Source organism: Leucopleurus acutus (genome assembly GCF_964270905.1).
Source record: "Leucopleurus acutus genome assembly, chromosome: 6".
In the NCBI taxonomy this organism is placed as follows: Eukaryota; Metazoa; Chordata; class Mammalia; order Artiodactyla; family Delphinidae; genus Leucopleurus; species Leucopleurus acutus.
In genome coordinates, this window is record NC_139149.1 from 372,263 (window position 1) to 391,147 (window position 18,885).

General features: G+C 38.4%; 1 protein-coding gene across 1 annotated transcript in view; it reads left to right on the plus strand.

The window, feature by feature from the left end:
- Positions 1-18,885, plus strand: part of PTPN4 (protein tyrosine phosphatase non-receptor type 4) — a 180,181-nt gene that overhangs the window by 19,918 nt on the left and 141,378 nt on the right. The window contains exon 2 of the mRNA XM_082841828.1: positions 14,592-14,746. Within this exon, the coding sequence (XP_082697954.1) occupies positions 14,609-14,746 (138 nt within the window). The 5' untranslated portion in view covers positions 14,592-14,608. The remainder of the gene's footprint in view (positions 1-14,591; positions 14,747-18,885) is intronic.

The following is an 18,885-nucleotide window of genomic DNA, read 5'->3' on the forward strand; positions in this document are numbered from 1 at the left end:
TGATTTGGTATATTTGCAGATTGTACTCCATTATAGGTTATTACAAGATAATGAGTATAATTCTCTGTGCTATACAGTATATCCTTGTTGCTTATCTTTACATGCAGTAGTTGATATCTCTTAATCCCATATCCCTCATCACTGAGTATATTAGCGGTGGGTTTGTCATAAATAGCCTTTATTATGTTGAGGTATGTTCCCTCTATACCAGCTTAGATTAGTTTTTATCATGAATGGATGTTGAATTTTGTCATATGCTCTTTCTGTGTCTGTTGAGATGATCATGTGATTTTTTTCCCCTTCCTTTTGTTAATGTGGTGTATTACATTGATTAATTTGTAGATATTGAACCATCCTTGCATCCCTGGAATGAGTCCTACTTGATCATGGTGTGTGATCCTTTCTATGTATTGTTGATTTTGGTTTGCTAATATTTTGTTAAGGATTTTTGCATCTGTATTCACCAGAGATATTGACCTGTAATTTTCTTTTTTTGCAGTGTCTTTGTTTGGATTTGTTATCAGGGTAATGGTATCCTCATGGAATGAATTTTGGAGGGAGTATTCCCTCTACTTCAGTTTTTTGGAATATTTTGAGATGGTTAGTTGTTAGCTGTTCTTATATGTTTGGTAGAATTCCTCTGTGAAGCCATTCAGTCCTGGACTTTTGTTTGCTGGGAGTGTTAAAATTACTAATTCAGCTTCACTACTAGTGATTGGTATGTTTGGATTGGTTCAGTCTTGGAAGATTGTATGTTTCTAGAAATTTATCCATTGCTTCTAGGTTGTCCAATTTGTTGGCATGTAAATGTAGTATTTTCTTATGTTTTTTTTGTATCTCTGTGAGATCAGTTGTAATTTTTCCTCTTTCATTTCTTATTTAGGCTCTCTTTTCTTGATGAGCCTGGCTAAAGGCTTATCAATTTTGTTTATCTTTTCAAAAATTCAGCTTTCGGTTTCATTGATGTTTTCTATTGTTTTTTGTTTTGGTCTCCATTTATTTCCTGTGATCTTTATTATTTCCTTCCTTCTGTTGTCTTTCAACTTTGTTGTTTTTCTAATTCCTTTAAATGGTAAGTTAGGTTGTTTATTTGAGATTTTTTGTTTTGTTTCCTGAGGTAGGCCTGTATCACTCTAAACTTCCTTCGTAGAACTGCTTTTGCTGTGTCCCATAGATTTTCGAAAGTTGTGTTTTTATTTTCATTTGTCTCCAAATATTTTCTGGTTTCCTCTTTCACTTCTTCATTGACCTAGTGGTTTTTTAGTAGCATGTGTTTAGTGTCCACGTGTTTATGTTTTCCCATTTTCCTGCCCTGTGATTGGTTTGTAGTTTCATACCGTTTTGGTCAGAAAAAATGCATGCTATAATTTCTGTCCTCTTAAATTTGTTGAGACTTGTTTTGTGGCCTAGCATGTGATCTATCCTGGAGAATGTTCCATGTGCACTTGAAAATAATGTATATTCTGCTGTTTTCAGACGCAATGTCCTATAGATATCTATTAAGTCCAACTGGTCTAATGTGTCATTTAAGACCACTGTTTCTTTACTAATTTTCTGTCTGGATGATCTGTCCATTGATGCAAGTTGGGTGTTAAAGTCCCCTACTGTTATTGTATTATTGTCAATTTCTCCCTTTATGTCTGTTAATATTTGCTTTATACATTTAGGTGCTCCTATGTCAGTGCATATATGTTAATGAATGTTATATTCTTCTGCGTTGATTTCTTTATCGTTATGTAATGCCCTTCTTCATCTTTTGTTATAGACTGTTTTAAAGTCTAGTTTCGCCAGCTTTCTTTTCATTTCCGTTTGCTTGGAATACCTTTTTCCATCCCCTCACTTTCAGTCGTTAGCTCTGAAGTGAGTCTCTTGTAAGCAGCATATAGATGGGTCATTTTAATCTAATCAGCCACCTCATGTCTTTTGATTGGAGCTATTTATGTACTTATTTTTGGCTATGTTGGGTCTTCGTTGCTGAGCGCGGGCTTTCTCTAGTTGCCGCTAGCGGGGGCTACTCTTCGTTGCAGTGTGTGGGCTTCTCATTGCAGTGGCTTCTCATTGTGGAGCACGGGCTCTAGGTGCGTGGGCTTCAGTAGTTGTGGCACGTGGGCTCAGTAGTTGTGGCTCGCGGGCTCTAGAGCACAGGCTCAGTAGTTGTGGTGCATGGGCTTCGTTGATCTGCAGCATGTGGGATCTTCCTGGACCAGGGCTCGAACCCATGTCTCCTGCATTGGCAGGCAGATTCTTTACCACTGTGCAACCAGGGAAGCCCTTGATTGGAGCTTTATTCCTTTGACATTTAAAGTGATTATTGATCAATAAGTACTTACTGACCTTTTTTTTTACTTGTTTTCTGCTTGTTCTTGTAGTTATTCTCTGTTCTTCTTTTAGTTTCTTCCCTTGTGATTCAATGATTTTATTTAGTGGTATACTTGTGTTCCTTTCACTCTGTTTTTCTGTATCTATCGTAGGTTTTTGAATTATGTTTACCATGGGGTTCATATATGTTGACCTATAACTATATCTGCTTGTTTTAAACTGATAGCCATTTAAATTCAAACACATTCTAGAAGATCTACATTTTTTACTCCCTTTCCCCACATTTTTGTTTTTCGATGTCATATTTTACATCTTTGTGTTTATCCCTGAATGGTTCATTGTAGTTATGGTTGATTTTATAATTTTTGTCTTTGAATTTTCATACTAGCTTATTTAAGTGCTTGATCCACAACCTTTACTAAATATTTGGCTTTTCTAGTGGGGTTTCTCCTTTCCTATAAATTCTTCTTGTTGTAGCCTTTTCTTTTCTACTTAGAGAAGGTCCTTTACCACTTCTTTTAGGGTCAGTTTAGTATTGATGAGTTCTTTTAGTTTTTGCTTGTCTGAGAAATTCTTTATCTCTTCTTCAATTATAAATGATAATCTGGCTGAGTAGAGTATCCTAAGTTGTAGGTTTTCCCCTTTCTGCACTTTAAATATATCATGCTACTCCCTCTGACCTGCAAAATTTCTGCAGAAAAATCAGCTTATAACCTTATGGGGGTTCCCTTGTATGTGACTCTGTTTTTTTCTTGCTGCCTTTAGAATTCTCTCTTTATCTTTAACTTTTGCCATTTTACTATGATATGTCTTGGTATGGGTCTCTGTGTTTATCTCGTTTGGGACTCTGTGCTTCCTGTACCTGGATATCTGTTTCCTTCTTCAGGTTCAGGAATTTTTCAACCATAATTTCATCAAATATTTTTCAACCCTTTTTTCTCTCTTCTCCTTTGAGACCTCTATAATGTGAATAGTATATGCTTGATGTTATTTTAGAGGTCCCTTAAACTGCCCTCATTTTTTAAAAGATTGTTTTTGTTTTTGCTATTCTGATTGGATGATTTCCATTATTCTATCTTTCAGAATGCTTATGCATTCTTCTGTATCACCCAGTCTGCTGTTAATTCCTCTAGTGTGTTTTTCATTTCATTTATTATATTCTTCAGCTCTGATTCTTTATATTTTCTAGTTCCTTGTAAAATTTCTTACTGTCTTCATCTGTTCTTTTCAGGCAGCATTTTTACTATGAATGCTTTGAACTCTTTATCTGGTAAGTTATTTATCTTTCATTAGATTTTTTTACAGGGCTTTTTTTTTTTTCTTGTTCTTTCATTTGAAACAGATTTCTCTGTCTTCTCATTTTGGTTAACTTTCTCTGTCTATGAAATCAGGTGAAACACATTATCTGTCACAGTCTTGAAGGAGTAGACTTGTGTGGGAGTGTCCCTATACAGCCCGCAGACAGTGGCTTTGGTAGGAGAGCTGGATCTGAAGTGAGCATGGGTCACACCTCAGGGTGGACTCGCAGCTGTCACCTTGGAAGGAGGTGGGGCTGGAGATGGGGGTGCTGGAGCTAGAGCCAGGTTTGAGCCAGAGCTTCTGTGCTCAGTGGTTGTCACCGCCCTGTTTGGCACGGGGTCAGCTCCCGACATGCTGGAGCAGGAGCCCTGAAGTTTGGGTGCAAGGTGGTTCTGTTCCCTTTCAGTGTGAGCTCTCTCCCCTCTCAGCAGTGGCACGTTCGCCCCAGAGGGGAACAGCCCTGGAGCAAGAGGGGCTGGTGCAGGCCAGGGCTGTGCCAGGGTGGTCCCAGTGTGCCAGTCAGAGCTCAAGACAGTTCCCCGTCTGATGTCTCTGTTAGTAGCAGCAGTGGCCGCTCCCTCCCTATTCAGATGCAGTGTCTTGTGCAAGCCACTCTGTCCCCTGCCGGGTGTGCACTGCCTTTAGCAATGGCAGACCTCACACTCTGCTGGAGCTGGAGGGGCTGGAGCGGGTACTTGGTGTGGGTTGGGGCATGCCCTGGGCTGGTCAAGAGAAACTTTCCGGACCCCTGGGTGGTTTCAGTCTTCTCCCTCCACCTTGTTCCCAGGAGTTAGTAAGCGTGTGTGTGCTCTTCACAAATGGAGTCTCGATTTCTTACAGACCTCCTGTAAGTCCTACTGGTTTTCACACCAGCTAAGTGGTGTTGGACCCCAGGGTCGGAGTGCCCAACGTGTGGTTCAAATAGCTCACTCCTCAGGGAGGATCTCCAAGCCTATAATCTCTCTCTTCTGTGTCCCTCCTAGGGTTGTGGGTCCTAACCTGACTGCTTCTCCTCCCTTCCTGCACAAGTCCACGTGAATCTTTCTTTACAGCCTCGTTGTAGAAGAGTCTTTTTGCCAGTCTTATTTGCTTTTAGTGGGAATTGATCCACATGTAGGTGTGTTTTTGATGCGTTCACGTGAGGGAGTTATGCTCAGCACTCAAGAGTCGTGGGACTCTGCTATCTCCTCCCACAGGATGTTTTTTCATCTGTATCTTCTTTAATTTCTATGCCTCAGTGTTTTGTAGTTTTCACTATATAAATCTTTTGCCTCCTTAGTCAAATTCTTTTCTAAGTATTTTATTATTTTTGGTTTTATTGTAAGTGAATTTATTTTCTTACATTCCTTTTTGGATCATTAATTGCTAGTGTATGGAAATCCACCTAATTTTTTGAGTTAAGTTTGTATTCTCCAGCTTTGCTGAATTTGTGTCTTAGTTCCAACCAGACCGATTTTAATAGTTATTCTAGCTCTCTGTTGTTACTATTCTTGTAGTATATCTTTTTACATTCTTTTACATTCAATTTGTTTGTGTCTTTGAATCTGAAGTGTGTCTTTTGTGGAGAGCAAGTAAATGGAGCAGGGTTTAAAAAAGGATCTATTCTGCTGATCTGTGTGTTTTGATTTGAGTTTTCAGTCCATTTATATTTAATGTTGTTCTTGATAAGATAGTGCCGTTTTGCTAGTTTTCTTATGTCTTTTGTTCCATTTTTCTCTATTCCTCCGTCTTAGCCTTCTTTTATTTTAACTAGATATGTTCTAGCCTGTCATTTTAATTCTGTTGTTTATTTTTACTTTATTTTGAGTTTATTTCTTAGAATAGTTGTTCCTCTGTATCTGTGGGAGATTTGTTCCAGGAGCTTCTGCAGATGCTGAAATCCATGGATGTTCAAGTCCTTTACAGTTGGGGTTCCACATCTGTGGATATGGAGAGCCAGCTGTATATTTGTTGAAACATATTCACATATAAGTGGACCTGCACGGTTCAGGCCCATGTTGTTAAGTGTCAACTGTTGTTTCTCTGGGGGTTTACTTATAACCGTATAGTTGGGGATAATACAAGTTTAATTTCAACATCACATAGAAACTGCTCCTATATGGTTCACTTTTCCTTCTCCTTCTTTTGTACTATTGTCATACAAATGACATCTTTTTTTTTAACATCTTTTTTGGGGTATAATTGCTTTACAATGGTGTGTTAGTTTCTGCTTTATAACAAAGTGAATCAGTTATACATATACATATGTTCCCATATCTCTTCCCTCTTGCGCCTCCCTCCCTCCCACCCTCTCTATCCCATCCCTCCAGGCGGCCACACAGCACCAAGCTGATCTCCTTGTGCTGTGCGGCTGCTTCCCACTAGCTATCTACCTTACGTTTGGTAGTGTATATATGTCCATGCCTCTCTCTTGCTTTGTCACAGCTCACCCTTCTCCCTCCCCATATCCTCAAGTTTGTTCTCTAGTAGGTCTGTGTCTTTATTCCTGTCTTACCCCTAGGTTCTTCATGACTTTTTTTTTCTTAAATTCCATATATATGTGTTAGCATACAGTATTTGTCTTTGTCTTTCTGACTTACTTCACTCTGTATGACAGACTCTAGGTCCATCCACCTCATTACAAATAGCTCAATTTCGTTTCTTTTTATGGCTGAGTAATATTCCATTGTATATATGTGCCACATCTTCTTTATCCATTCATCCGATGATGGGCACTTAGGTTGTTTCCATCTCCTGGCTATTGTAAATAGAGCTGCAATGAACATTTTGGTACATGACTCTTTGAATTATGGTTTTCTCGGGGTATATGCCCAGTAGTGGGATTGCTGGGTCATATGGTAGTTCTATTTGTAGTTTTTTAAGGAACCTCCATACTGTTCTCCATAGTGGCTGTACCAATTCACATTCCCACCAGCAGTGCAAGAGGGTTCCCTTTTCTCCACACCCTCTCCAGCATTGATTGTTTCTAGATTTTTTGATGATGGCCATTCTGACTGGTGTGAGATGATATCTCATTGTAGTTTTGATTTGCATTTCCCTAATGATTAATGATGTTGAGCATTCTTTCATGTGTTTGTTGGCAGTCTGTATATCTTCTTTGGAGAAATGTCTATTTAGGTCTTCTGCCCATTTTTGGATTGGGTCGTTTGTTTTTTTGTTATTGAGCTGCATGAGCTGCTGGTAAATTTTGGAGATTAATCCTTTGTCAGTTGCTTCATTTGCAAATATTTTCTCCCATTCTGAGGGCTGTCTTTTGGTCTTGTTTATGGTTTCCTTTGCTGTGCAAAAGCTTTGAAGTTTCATTAGGTCCCATTTGTTTATTTTTGTTTTTATTTCCATTTCTCTAGGAGGTGGGTCAAAAAGGATCTTGCTGTGATTTATGTCATAGAGTGTTCTGCCTATGTTTTCCTCTAAGAGTTTGATAGTTTCTGGCCTTACATTTAGGTCTTTAATCCATTTTGAGCTTATTTTTGTGTATGGTGTTAGGGAGTGATCTAATCTCATACTTCTACATGTACCTGTCCAGTTTTCCCAGCACCACTTATTGAAGAGGCTGTCCTTTCTCCACTGTACATTTCTGCCTCCTTTACAAATTACATCTTTATACAGTATAAGCCTGTCAACACAGCGCTATAAATATTGCTTTATGCAGTTGTCTTTTAAGTTCCATAGATTAAAAAAGAGTTACAAATACAAAATAAATTTATACTGTTGTTTATATTTAGCCATGTAGTTACCCTTACTGGTAGTCTTTATTTTTTCTTATGGATTTTAGTCACTATCTAATATACTTTCATTTCATCTTTAAGTTTTTTCTAATATAGATCTGCTAGTGACAAAGTCTTTTTGTTTATCTTGGACTATCTTATGTTCTCCTTTATTTTAAGTATTGTTCTGCAGGATATTAAAGTCTTCTTGATAGTCATTTTCAGTTAGTAATTTGGATGTGTCATCCTCTGCCTTCTGACCTTCATGTTTCCTAATTAGATATTGTCTATTAATATAATTGAGGATCACTTGTAGGTGATGAGTCACTCTTCCCTTGCTGCTTTCAAGATTTTCTTTTTCTTTGATTTCTAACAGTTTGACCACTATGTGTCTAGATGCAGATCTCTGTGAATTTATCTTTTTGGAAGTTATTTGATTTTATTAAAAGTCAAATTTGGGGACTTATATGCCATTATTTCTTCAAATACTTTCTCTGCCCCCTTTTCTGTTGACTTTCTGAAACTTCCATTATGAATATGTTGATATGCTTGATGGTGTCTTTCAGGTCTCAGGCTGTTCTCATTTTCCTCATTCTTTGTTCTTTCTGTTCCTCAAACTGTATATTCTCAATTGACTTATCTTTTAAAAAAATTTTTTAAAAAAATATTTATTTATTTATTTGTTTATTTGGCTGTGCCAGGTCTTAGTTGAGGCACTCAGGATCTTCGTTGCTGCATGCGGGATCTTCGTTGCGGCATGCGGGATATTTTAGTTGCAGCGTGTGGGATCTTCCGTTGTGACATGCGGGTTCCTTAGTTGTGGCATGCAGGCTCTTTTAGTTGTGGCATGCAAACTCTTAGTTGTGGCATGTGGGGTCTAGTTCCCTGATCAGGGATTGAACCTGGGCCCCCTGCCTTGGGAGCACAGAGCATTAGCCACTGGACCAGTAGGGAAATCCTTCAATTGATTTATCTTCAAGTTTGCTAACTCTTTATTATATTAGCTGAAATCTGTTAAGCCCTTCTATTTTAAATTTCAGGTATTTTAAGCCCTTCTATTTTAAATTTCAGTTATTTTACTTTTTAATTACAGAATTCTGAATTGCTTGTTTAAAAAGTAATTTCTGTGTTTTTATTTATATTCTCCATTTGGTGTGATACTGTTTTCAGCTTTCTTTTTGTTCTGTAGTTGCGGTTTATTTTATTTAACATATTTATAACCCTTGATTTTTGTTGAGTAAGTTCATTGTGTGAGCTTCCTCAGGGACAGTTTCTATTGAACTCCCTTTTTTTTTTTCTCTTTCTCTCCTGTATGTAGGTCATTCTATCGTGCTTTTTTCTTTGTTTTGTGTTTACATTTTTGGAATTTTGCATGTTGAATTCTGTACTTTTAAAATAATGTTTTATCAACTCTAGAAATCGGATTCCTTCCTCCTTGGTCTTTTATTGGTGCTCTTTTTGTTTTTGTTACTGTTTGTTTATTTAGTGTTGCTTTGATTATTTCGTTTGTTTAGTGGCCTTCCTGAACTAATTTTATAAAATCTGTATGTCATTGTGTTGCTGCACTGTTTTTGCTCAGTTAACTTAGTAGTCAGTTAATGAATGGACAGATTTTCTTACATACCTCGAACGACTAAGTTTTCCAACCTTTGGTGACGTGGCTTTCAAGGCTTTTACAGCCCTGCTTTAGCCTTCACATCTTGTTTTTGCAGAGCTTCAAGGTTATCAAAAAGTGAGAGATTAGGGCTTTTTCAGCTCTTTCATGGGCATGTGCATAGTTCTCACATGCTGATGGCCTTCTGGATTCCCAGGCATCTGTTGGAGCTTCTCAAAACCCTTTGTGAACATCCCACTCCCCCAGTTTTGGGGGTTTGTTTTTGGTCATCCTCTTTTTCATCCCAGCTGTACTTAGATCAGTGCCTGGCACAGACAACAAATTTTTGTTGAATGGCTGGATGAATATATGAATGAATATACTGGTAATCTAGTTAGAAATTATTCTTAGTGTTTTTTAATGGAAAATATATTTTTCACATACATGAGTGTAAAACTCAGTTTATTCTTCTAAGTTTTTTTTTTTTTCAAGAAATTTTTTTAAAATTTAAAAATTACTTAAACGCTGGCGAGGGTGTGGAGAAAAGGGAACCCTCTTACACTGTTGGTGGGAATGTAAATTGGTGCAGCCACTATGGAGAACAGTATGGAGGGCCCTTAAAAAACTAAAAATAGAATTACCCTATGATCCAGCAGTCACACTCCTGGGCATATATCTAGAGAAAACTGTAATTTGAAAAGATATATGCATCCTAGTGTTCATAGCAGCACTATTTACAATAGCCAAGACATGGAAGCAACCTAAGTGTCCATCGACAGATGAATGGATGAAGAAGTGGTATATATATATACACACAATGGAATATTACTCAGCCATAAAAAAGAATGAAATATTGCCGTTTGTAGCAACATGGATGGACCTAGAGATTATGATACAAAGTGAAGTAAGTCAGAGAAACACAAATAATATATCACTCATATTTGGGGTCTAAAAAAATAATACAAATCAACTTATTTACAAAATAGAAACAGCCTCACATTCATAGAAAACTAACTTATGGTTACCAAAGGGGAAGGTAGGGGAGGAATAAATTAGGAGTTTGAGATTAGCAGATACAAACTAATATATATAGGATAGATAAACAACAAGGATTTACTGTATAGCACAGGGAACTATATTCAGTATCTTGAAATAACCTATAGTGGAAAAGAATCTGAAGCTGTACACCTGAAACTAATACATTATTATAAATCAACTGTAGATAAATAAAATTTTAAAGAACTTAAAGATTACTATTTGATGAATTTAGTTTTTCCTCAGTGGTTGGAGGTTAACATCAAACCAAATAATCAAATAAAATTATTTAAAGCTCTCAGCAGGGTCTAAATTAAAAAGGTTTTATTGTAAATAATAGGATACCAACATCTTGTGACAATCCATATTTGAGAGTATTAAATATTTAGAACAGATAGTGCATTTCTGTAATTGGGCTGAGCAATGCAGATTTCTCCATTCTTTTAAAGTTAATTTACAGCTTAAGACAACACACATTTATTTTCTCCCAGTTTTTGTGGGTTAGGTGTATGAGCACAGCTTGGTTGGAGCTGACAAAGTTGCAAGCTAGGTGTCGACTGGACTGTGGCAGCTTGGGAAGTTGAGGTCTTCAGTCCCTTGTTGACTGTCAGCCCACAGAGGCCCTGTGCTTCCTTGCCTCATGGCCCTGTCACGGGCCCTCTTGCTGCATGACAGATAATGTCTTTAAAGCCTGCAGGAGAATTCCTTTCACTTCAGAACCAGTCTTTGTTTTAAGGGCTTTCACTTGGTTAAGTCTGAGTTCTGATCTATATTATTTTCTTTTTATCTCTAAAGAACTTCTTTTAACATATCTTGCAAAGGTCCACTGGCAACAGATTCCCTCTATTTTTAAACTTTTGTTGGAAAAAGTATTCGTTTTTCTCTTTTGAAAGATAATGTTGCAGGGTACAGAATTGTAGGTTGAGGGGTTTTTTCCTCAGCATTTTAAGTATCTCACCCCACTCTCTTCTTTCCTGCTTGGTTAAGAAGTCACATGTACTTCTTATATTTGCTCCTCTATAGCTAAGGTGTTTTTTCCTCTGTCTTCTTTATCTTTGATTTTCTGTAGTTTTAAAGGATACGGCTAAGTATAGGGTTTTTGGTCTTGGGTTTGGTTCTTGTGGGGGTTTTGTTTGTGTTTCTTTCTCTCTTGCTGTTGGTGGGAATGTAAATTGGTGCAGCCACTATGGAGAACAGTGTGGAGGTCCCTTAAAGAACTAAAAATAGAACTACCATATGATCCAGCAGTCCCACTCCTGGGCATATATCTATGCCCAATATATCTATTGGTGGCTGCACCAATTTACATTCTTCTTACATGTATGTTACATCATTTGTATTTGTCCCACAGTCCTTGGGTATTCTGTTTTGTTTTTTTCAGTCTTTGTTCTTTTTGCTTTTGGCTTTTGGGGATTTTATTGATACATCCTCTAGCTCATATAGTCTGTCTACTAATAAGTCCATTATTATAAAAGGCATTTTTCATATGTGTTGCAGTGCTTTTTACCTGTAATGTTCCTTTTTAGTTCTTTCTTAGGATTTTCTTCTCTTTGCTTGCATTGCCTATCCTTGCATTCTGCCTATTATAGCCTTTAGCATATTATTATTATTATTTTTTTGCGGTACGCGGGCCTCTCACTGCTGTGACCTCTCCCATTGTGGAGCACAGGCTCCGGATGCGCAGGCTCAGCGGCCATGGCTCACGGACCCAGCCGCTCCGAGGCATGTGGGATCTTCCCGGACCGGGGCATGAACCCGTGTCCCCTGCATTGGCAGGCGGACTCTCAACCACTGTGCCACCAGGGAAGCCCTTAGCATATTATTAATCATAGTTGTTTTAAATTCCCTGTGTGGTCATTCCAACACACCTTCCTGTCTGGTTCTGATGCTTGCCTTGTTTCTTCACATTGTGTTTTTTTCCCCCTTTTAGTATACCTTATAAAATTTTCTCGATAGTCAGACATTATATATATTGGTAAGAGGAACTTCAGTAAATAGGCCTTTAGTAATGGGGGGGAAAGGAAGCACTCTGTAGTCTTGTGGTTAGGTTTCAGTATTTTAGTGAGCGTAGGCCTCTGGACTATGAACTACAAAAGTATTTCTCAGTTTTTTCTCTCCCCTTATAGGGGGACAGGATGGCTAGTGTTGGCTGGACTTGGGTATTTCCCTTCTCCCTCTAGAAGGCTAGAGTCAGCTGGAATTGAGTATTTTCCTTGCCCCAGGTCAGTTAGGTTTTGGTTAACTAGTTTTCTCCTAAGAACAGCCCTTGTTAAGAAGAACAGAGTGCTCTGGTGTACAGTTGACCCTTGAACAACCTGGGGGTTCAGGGTGCTGACCCCGCACAGAGTTGAAAAATCATGTAGAGTCGTCCCACGGGATCCATGGGGGATTGGTTCCAAGACCTACTGCAGATAGCAAAATCCACCAATGCTCAGTCTCATAATCAGTCCTCTTTATCCATGGATTCAACCAGCTGTGAATCATGCAGTACTGTATTTATTGAAAAGAATCCACGTATAAGTGGACGCTTGCAGTTCAAACCTGTGTTGTTCAAGGGTCAACTGTATTTCATAATGGTCTTGTGCCCCCCACCTCCACCATCCCATCCCTTGTGGGAAGTGCGGGTAATTTTCTCTGATATTTACTGTGGGAATCTGACGGAGCTCCTGGAGGTCAATCTCACAATATTGTGTGAGGCCTGCTATGACTGGCCCCCTGGAGTTTTTAAAAAACTCTGGGAATTATCCACATTGAGCTTCCAGCAAATCATCAGTTGGATTCAGGCTTTCCTACTCATGTACTGGTTTCTGTGGCGGTTTCAAGTAGAGGTTTGAAGTCTCTACTCCCATAAGCTGTGACTCTTTGTGTTCACCTGTCTCTCCAGTCTTTGGGACAGCAGTTTGCCCTGTGTCCTCTCTTATGGATCCAAGAATGGTTGCTGATTTTCCAGTCTGTTCTGCTTTTTTTTTTTTTACTTGTTATGATGGAGTGGGGACTTCCTGAGCTGTTTACATGTGGAACTGGAAACTGCCAATCACTGCCTTTTAATTGGTGAATTTCACTTGGCTAGCCCCTCTCTGTCAACATGCCAAAGCTATTTTCCTCTATACAATTTTGTTTTTTGGGGGAGGTACGCGGGCCTCTCACTGTTGTGGCCTCTCCCATTGCGGAACACAGGCTCCGGACGCGCAGGCTCAGCGGCCATGGCTCACGGCCCCAGCTGCTCTTGGCATGTGGGATCTTCCCGGACCGGGGCACGAACCCGTGTCCCCTGCATCGACAGGCGGACTCCCAACCACTGTGCCACCAGGGAAGCCCCCTCTATACAATTTTTATACGTATGTAACATTGACATTTACTTTTAGCTTGAATCCTTTTGATGTTAACAGTACGATGTCAACTGCAGTTACTGAATACCATGTATTTGAATTGCTATTTCTTTTTATTATTAATTTTTACTTATTAAATTTCTTAGTACTTATTGCTTACTTATATTTTAAAATTCTATATAGTTGTGTTTGTAGTGTAGTTTGTTTCCTTTATCCAGTTGTGTTTTATTATTTTTATTTTTTAAAAAATATTTATTTATTTATTTGGTTGCGGTGGATCTTGGTCGCGGCGGATCTTTGTTGCGGCGGGCTGGCTCCTTGGTTGTGGCACGTGAACTCTTAGTTGCGGCATGCATGTGGGATCTAGTTCCTGGACCAGGGATCGAACCAAGGCCACCTGCATTGAGAGCACGGAGTCTTAACCACTGCGCCACCAAGAGAGTCCCCCAGTTGTCTTTTAGAGGGAAGTTTTATGGATTTTAAACTTCGAATTTTTGAATGTCTGAAAATGTCTGTAACTTTATTCTTTCACATGAATGCTGATTTGGGGGGAACATAATTCTGTTTCAAATAATTTTCTTTCAGAACTTCAAAGTTACATCTTCATTGTCTTTTAATGTCAATTGTTGCTGAAAATGATGTGATACCTGTTGTTTTTTTTTTTTAATAGGCAGTCTTTGTTCTCTCTTAGGTTAAAAAATTGAGAAACAAAGATCTGTAGTCTTAAGTTTTCTATTTTGCTTTTGTTTTCCTAAGAATAGTTCTATTAGAATTAGTTTTCATTTGAGGATAGTTAAAATGAAAGGGTATTGTTATATTAAAAAAAAAAACCCAACTAATAAACTCCCATGTTTCCCTCAAATCTTAAGCTTGAATAAAAGGAAAGGCCCTTGAGAGGTGAATAACCTTCCCTCCTGTTGCCATCCTCCAGTGTCTTTTTAATGCTTGCATCAATGAGTAATGCCTGGCTTCCTGAGGTAGCATATTTTCCTTCCTCCTTTTTGGCTGCTCCTAAATTTATATATTTTGAATTGGAATATGGCTACCTCTGCAATTTGTGTATTGTCTTCTTAATAGACAGTTCAAAACAAAGCTCCTCTTCCAGGCAATTGTAATTTTAGTTTACATGATGAACTATATATGGTGTCTTCTTTTATACTTACAATTCCCATCCAGGTGTTTCAAAATTTGTAACTGCTTTTTAGCTAAGGTTAATTGAAAAATATGTAATAACTTTGTACCTTTTTATATAAATAACTTGTATCTTCAGCTGCCCCTTTATTTAGTTAATTTTTTTTTTCAACTTAGACCTTGTGTGGACAGTAATGACCTCACGTTTCCGATTGCCTGCTGGCAGAACCTACAATGTACGAGCATCAGAGTTGGCCCGAGATAGACTGCATACAGAGGTGGTTTGCAACATCCTTCTTCTGGATAACACTGTACAGGCTTTCAAAGTTAATGTAAGTATTTTATGTCTTTTTTAATTTTAATAATCTGGTTATAAATCTGAATTTAGATTAAATTTTAAAACTAAAATTGTTTAATCATAGTACAGTTTGAAAAGCCTTCTTCAAAGAGGAAGGTCTTGTTAGTTTGGTTTTTGTAACTATCAAGTACACATTCTAATTCAAGGTCTTTTAAGGGGTTGACAAACCAGCAGCACATTATTAGTGGAGCAGGTCAATAGTATGTAGGTGGTTTTTATAAACGTGCTTGAGGGTGCGGGAAAGGAATCTTGTTCTCATAAATAATTTATACATTCCCATTGTGATCTTATTCTACTGTCTGTGAAGAAAATTTTTACTAAACAAAGATAAATAGCAGCCCTGATCTTATCTGAGCCTTATCTGAAACATTTATTCAACAAATGTTTGTTCATCCTACCTGTGTCCAGCTTTATTTGCTCAACATTGTGAGTTTCACCTGTGTGGTGTGTTAGCAGTAGTTGGTTCATTTTCATTGCTGTGTAGTACTCTCTTGTATGAGTACACCACAGTTTACTTATCCATTTATTTATCTCCATTTATTTGTCCAGTTTATCGTTTGTGTATATTTGGATCGTTTCCACCCTGGGCTCTTATCAGTAATGTTGCTGTGAACATGTCTTGATATATGCAAAGGCATTCCTCTTTTTTATTTAGATGATTCCACACCTACAGAAAGGGGAGAGACTAGTGTCATGAATACCCACCTACCCTTTTCCTAGATTGACCTGTTGTTAACATTTTGCTCATTTCCTTTATCTTTCTTTTTTTCTGTGTGTGTTTTCTGACCCTTCTGAAAGTAGGTGGTACACTTCACCTGTGTTTCAGCAGCCTCAGGATCTCATAAATTACAGCTATATCATTATCACACACCAAAATTTAATATTATGAATATAATAGTATCTAATATATAGTCCATATTGAAACTGGAATTCCTCATTCCTCATTTCCACATCTCCAGGATAACACCTTCATTTGTTTCCTGCTATGTTACACAGGTATTTCTAGACTTTGAAATCTTGAAGTAATATAAAATATTGATCTTCTGAAATCCTGCCTTTTGTGACAACATGGATGGACCTTGGCATCATGCTAAGTGAAATAAGTCAGACAGAGAAAGACAAATACAGTATGATTTCACTCATATGTGGAATCTAGAAAAGCTGAACTCAGAATGGTGGTTGGCAGGGGCCGAGGGATGGGGGAAATGGGGAGATGTTGGTCAAAGGGGACAAACTTCCAGTTACAAGATGAATAAGTTCTGGGAGCTAATGTACAGCATGGTGACTAATGGCAACAGTACTGTGTTCTATACTTGAAAGTTGCTAAGAGAATAAATCTTAAATGTTCTCACCACACATTATGTTTATGCTGTATTTCCCATCTAGCATAATTTTCCTATTGGGCACTTTAGTTGATGATAGTATTGTATTTTTCAGTGTGGAAATCAATGTGCTGTTTAATTACTCTTATAGGATGACATATTTAGCATATTTATTTTATTTTGATTTATATTTAGATCTTTTAATATATATTATATTGATATATTTATTGATTTTTTAAAAGATTTATTATTTAATTTATTTTTGACTGCGTCAGGTCTTAGTTGCTGGCACACGGGATCTTTGTTGAGGCATGTGGGATCTTTTTTTTTTTTGCGGTACACGGGCCTCTCACTGTTATGGCCTCTCCCGTTGCGGAGCACAGGCTCCAGACACGCAGGCCCAGCGGCCATGGCTCACGGGCCCAGCCGCTCCGCGGCATGTGGGAGGCGGACTCTCAACCACTGCGCCACCAGGGAAGCCCCCATGTGGGATCTTTTATTGCGGCGCACGGGCTTCTCTCTAATTGTGGCATGAGGGTTTTCTGTTCTCTAGTTGTGGCCCACGTGTCTCTGTAGTTATGGCGCACAGGTTCCAGAGTGCCTGGGCTCTGTAGTTTGTGGCATGCGGGCTCTCCAGTTGAGGTGCGAGAGCTCAGTAGTTGAGGTGCACAGGCTTAGTTACCCTGTGGCATGTGGGATCTTAGTTCCCCGACCAGGGATCGAACCTGTGTCCCCTGCATTGTAAGTATGTCTATTCCTGAGTGTCAGGGCTGGAATGATTCAGTGTCTGAGCTGCTTTGCATTTTTATTACAGATGCTGCTTATTTTAATCTACATGAGTGGTTCCCTAGTTATGTAGCTTACAGCTTGTGCAGTGGTTCATGATAGGCTGCAAACTAGTAGGGGAGCTTGAACCTCTGCTAGTTATTCTCTCATGTCCATTAAATACCTTTAAGTCTCAGAAATCCTCACTGTTGGCAGCTGCTAGGCTCACCAGCATCTCTGTTCACCAGGAAGGAGAACCACTTAGTTTCCTTTGGAGACTACCGGCGGATGATTTGTAACGTCTTAGCTGTTGCAGGCATTGCTTTCCCTAAAAGATTTCTGTACCACAGATCAAATATTCATTGTTGCCAAAGCCTGCTTTTTTTCCATCTGGTGTTTATCTCATCAAAGTTTTTCCTTTATATTTTCCTGAGAGAAAATGTGGTACTAAAGGAGTTGATACAACTTCATGAGTTTTTTCTCTTTCTCTTTCTCTGTTGTGGACATAGGAATGAGGTAAGCCCATAAGTGTTGCTTCAGCTTCAAGTTCTGTTTACACAGCCATTCTTACTGTAGCCAGCGTATGGAATTGTCTCCCTCATGCCCTAAATTCATCATCAATTCACCAAAAACTTGTTTCCATTAATATTTTTAAATGTATAGTATCTGTACTACATGGATTGATTTCACCAACCTATGAGGATTTTTTGCCTAAATTTTGTTTTTATTTTTACTTTGGTACACCTGTATAGCAGTAGGCTGTGTGATAAGGAAGAGTTCTGTAGAACCAACCTGTTCCAGTTATTAGGACTGCATAAGAAATTACCCCCAAACTTAGTGGCGTATTTATTATCCTCAGGGATTCTGTGAGTCACAGATCCAACAGGGATGATTTTTTTAAAAAAATTTTTTATTTTTTTGCGGTACGCGGGCCTCTCACTGCTGTGGCCTCTCCCATTGTGGAGCACAGGCTCCGGACGCGCAGGCTCAGTGGTTGTGGCTCACGGGCCTAGTTGCTCCGCGGCATGTGGTATCTTCCCAGACCAGGGCTCGAACCCGTGTCCCCTGCATTAGCAGGCAGATTCTCAACCACTGCGCCACCAGGGAAGCCCCTATATATTTATTTTATATGTGAATGTATATGTATAAAATTGACATATATAGAGTTATATTTGGAAAAACTGAAATAATATTCAAAATGTATGATCATTTATTCAGCACATGTGATTCAGTGCACAGTTCTGAGGCACTTCATAGGTAGCAGTATTTAAAGACAAAACTAAACTTGTGCAGTGAGGATTTTTGTTTGTTTACTTTCATTTTTGTCCACATTGCATTTTCCCTCAGTTTTCTTTTTGTTCTTTGTAATGTATCTCTTATGTGCTCAATAAAGAATAACTGATAACTTCTTTTATTGAAGTACAATTGATTTTATAATATTGTGTTGTTTCTGGTATGCAGCATAGTGATTCTGTGAGTCTGTTTCTGTTTTGCATATATATTTATTTATATTACTTTTTTAGATTGCACAGATGAGTGATACCATATAGCATTTGTCTTTCTCTGACTTACTTCACTTAGTATGATAATCCCTAGGTCCATCCATGTTGCTGCAAATGGCATTACTTCATTCCTTTTTTATGGCTGAGTAGTATTCCATTGTATATATGTACCACATCCTCTTTATCCATTTATCTGTTGATGGGCACTTTGGTGGCTTCTTTGTCTTGGCTGTTGTAAATAGTGCTGCTATGAACATTGGGGTGCATGTATCTTTTCGAATTAGTGTTTTTGTTTTTTCCAGATATATACCGAGGAGTGGAATTGTTGGATCATATGGCAATTCTATTTTTAGTATTTTAAGGGATCTCACCAATTTACATTCCCATCAACAGTATATGAGGGTTCCTTTTTCTCACACCCTCTACCACATTTGTTATTTGTAGGCTTTTTGTTTGTTTGTTTGTTTTTTTGTGTGTGTTTTTTTGCGGTACGCGGGCCTCTCACTGTTGTGGCCTCTCCCGTT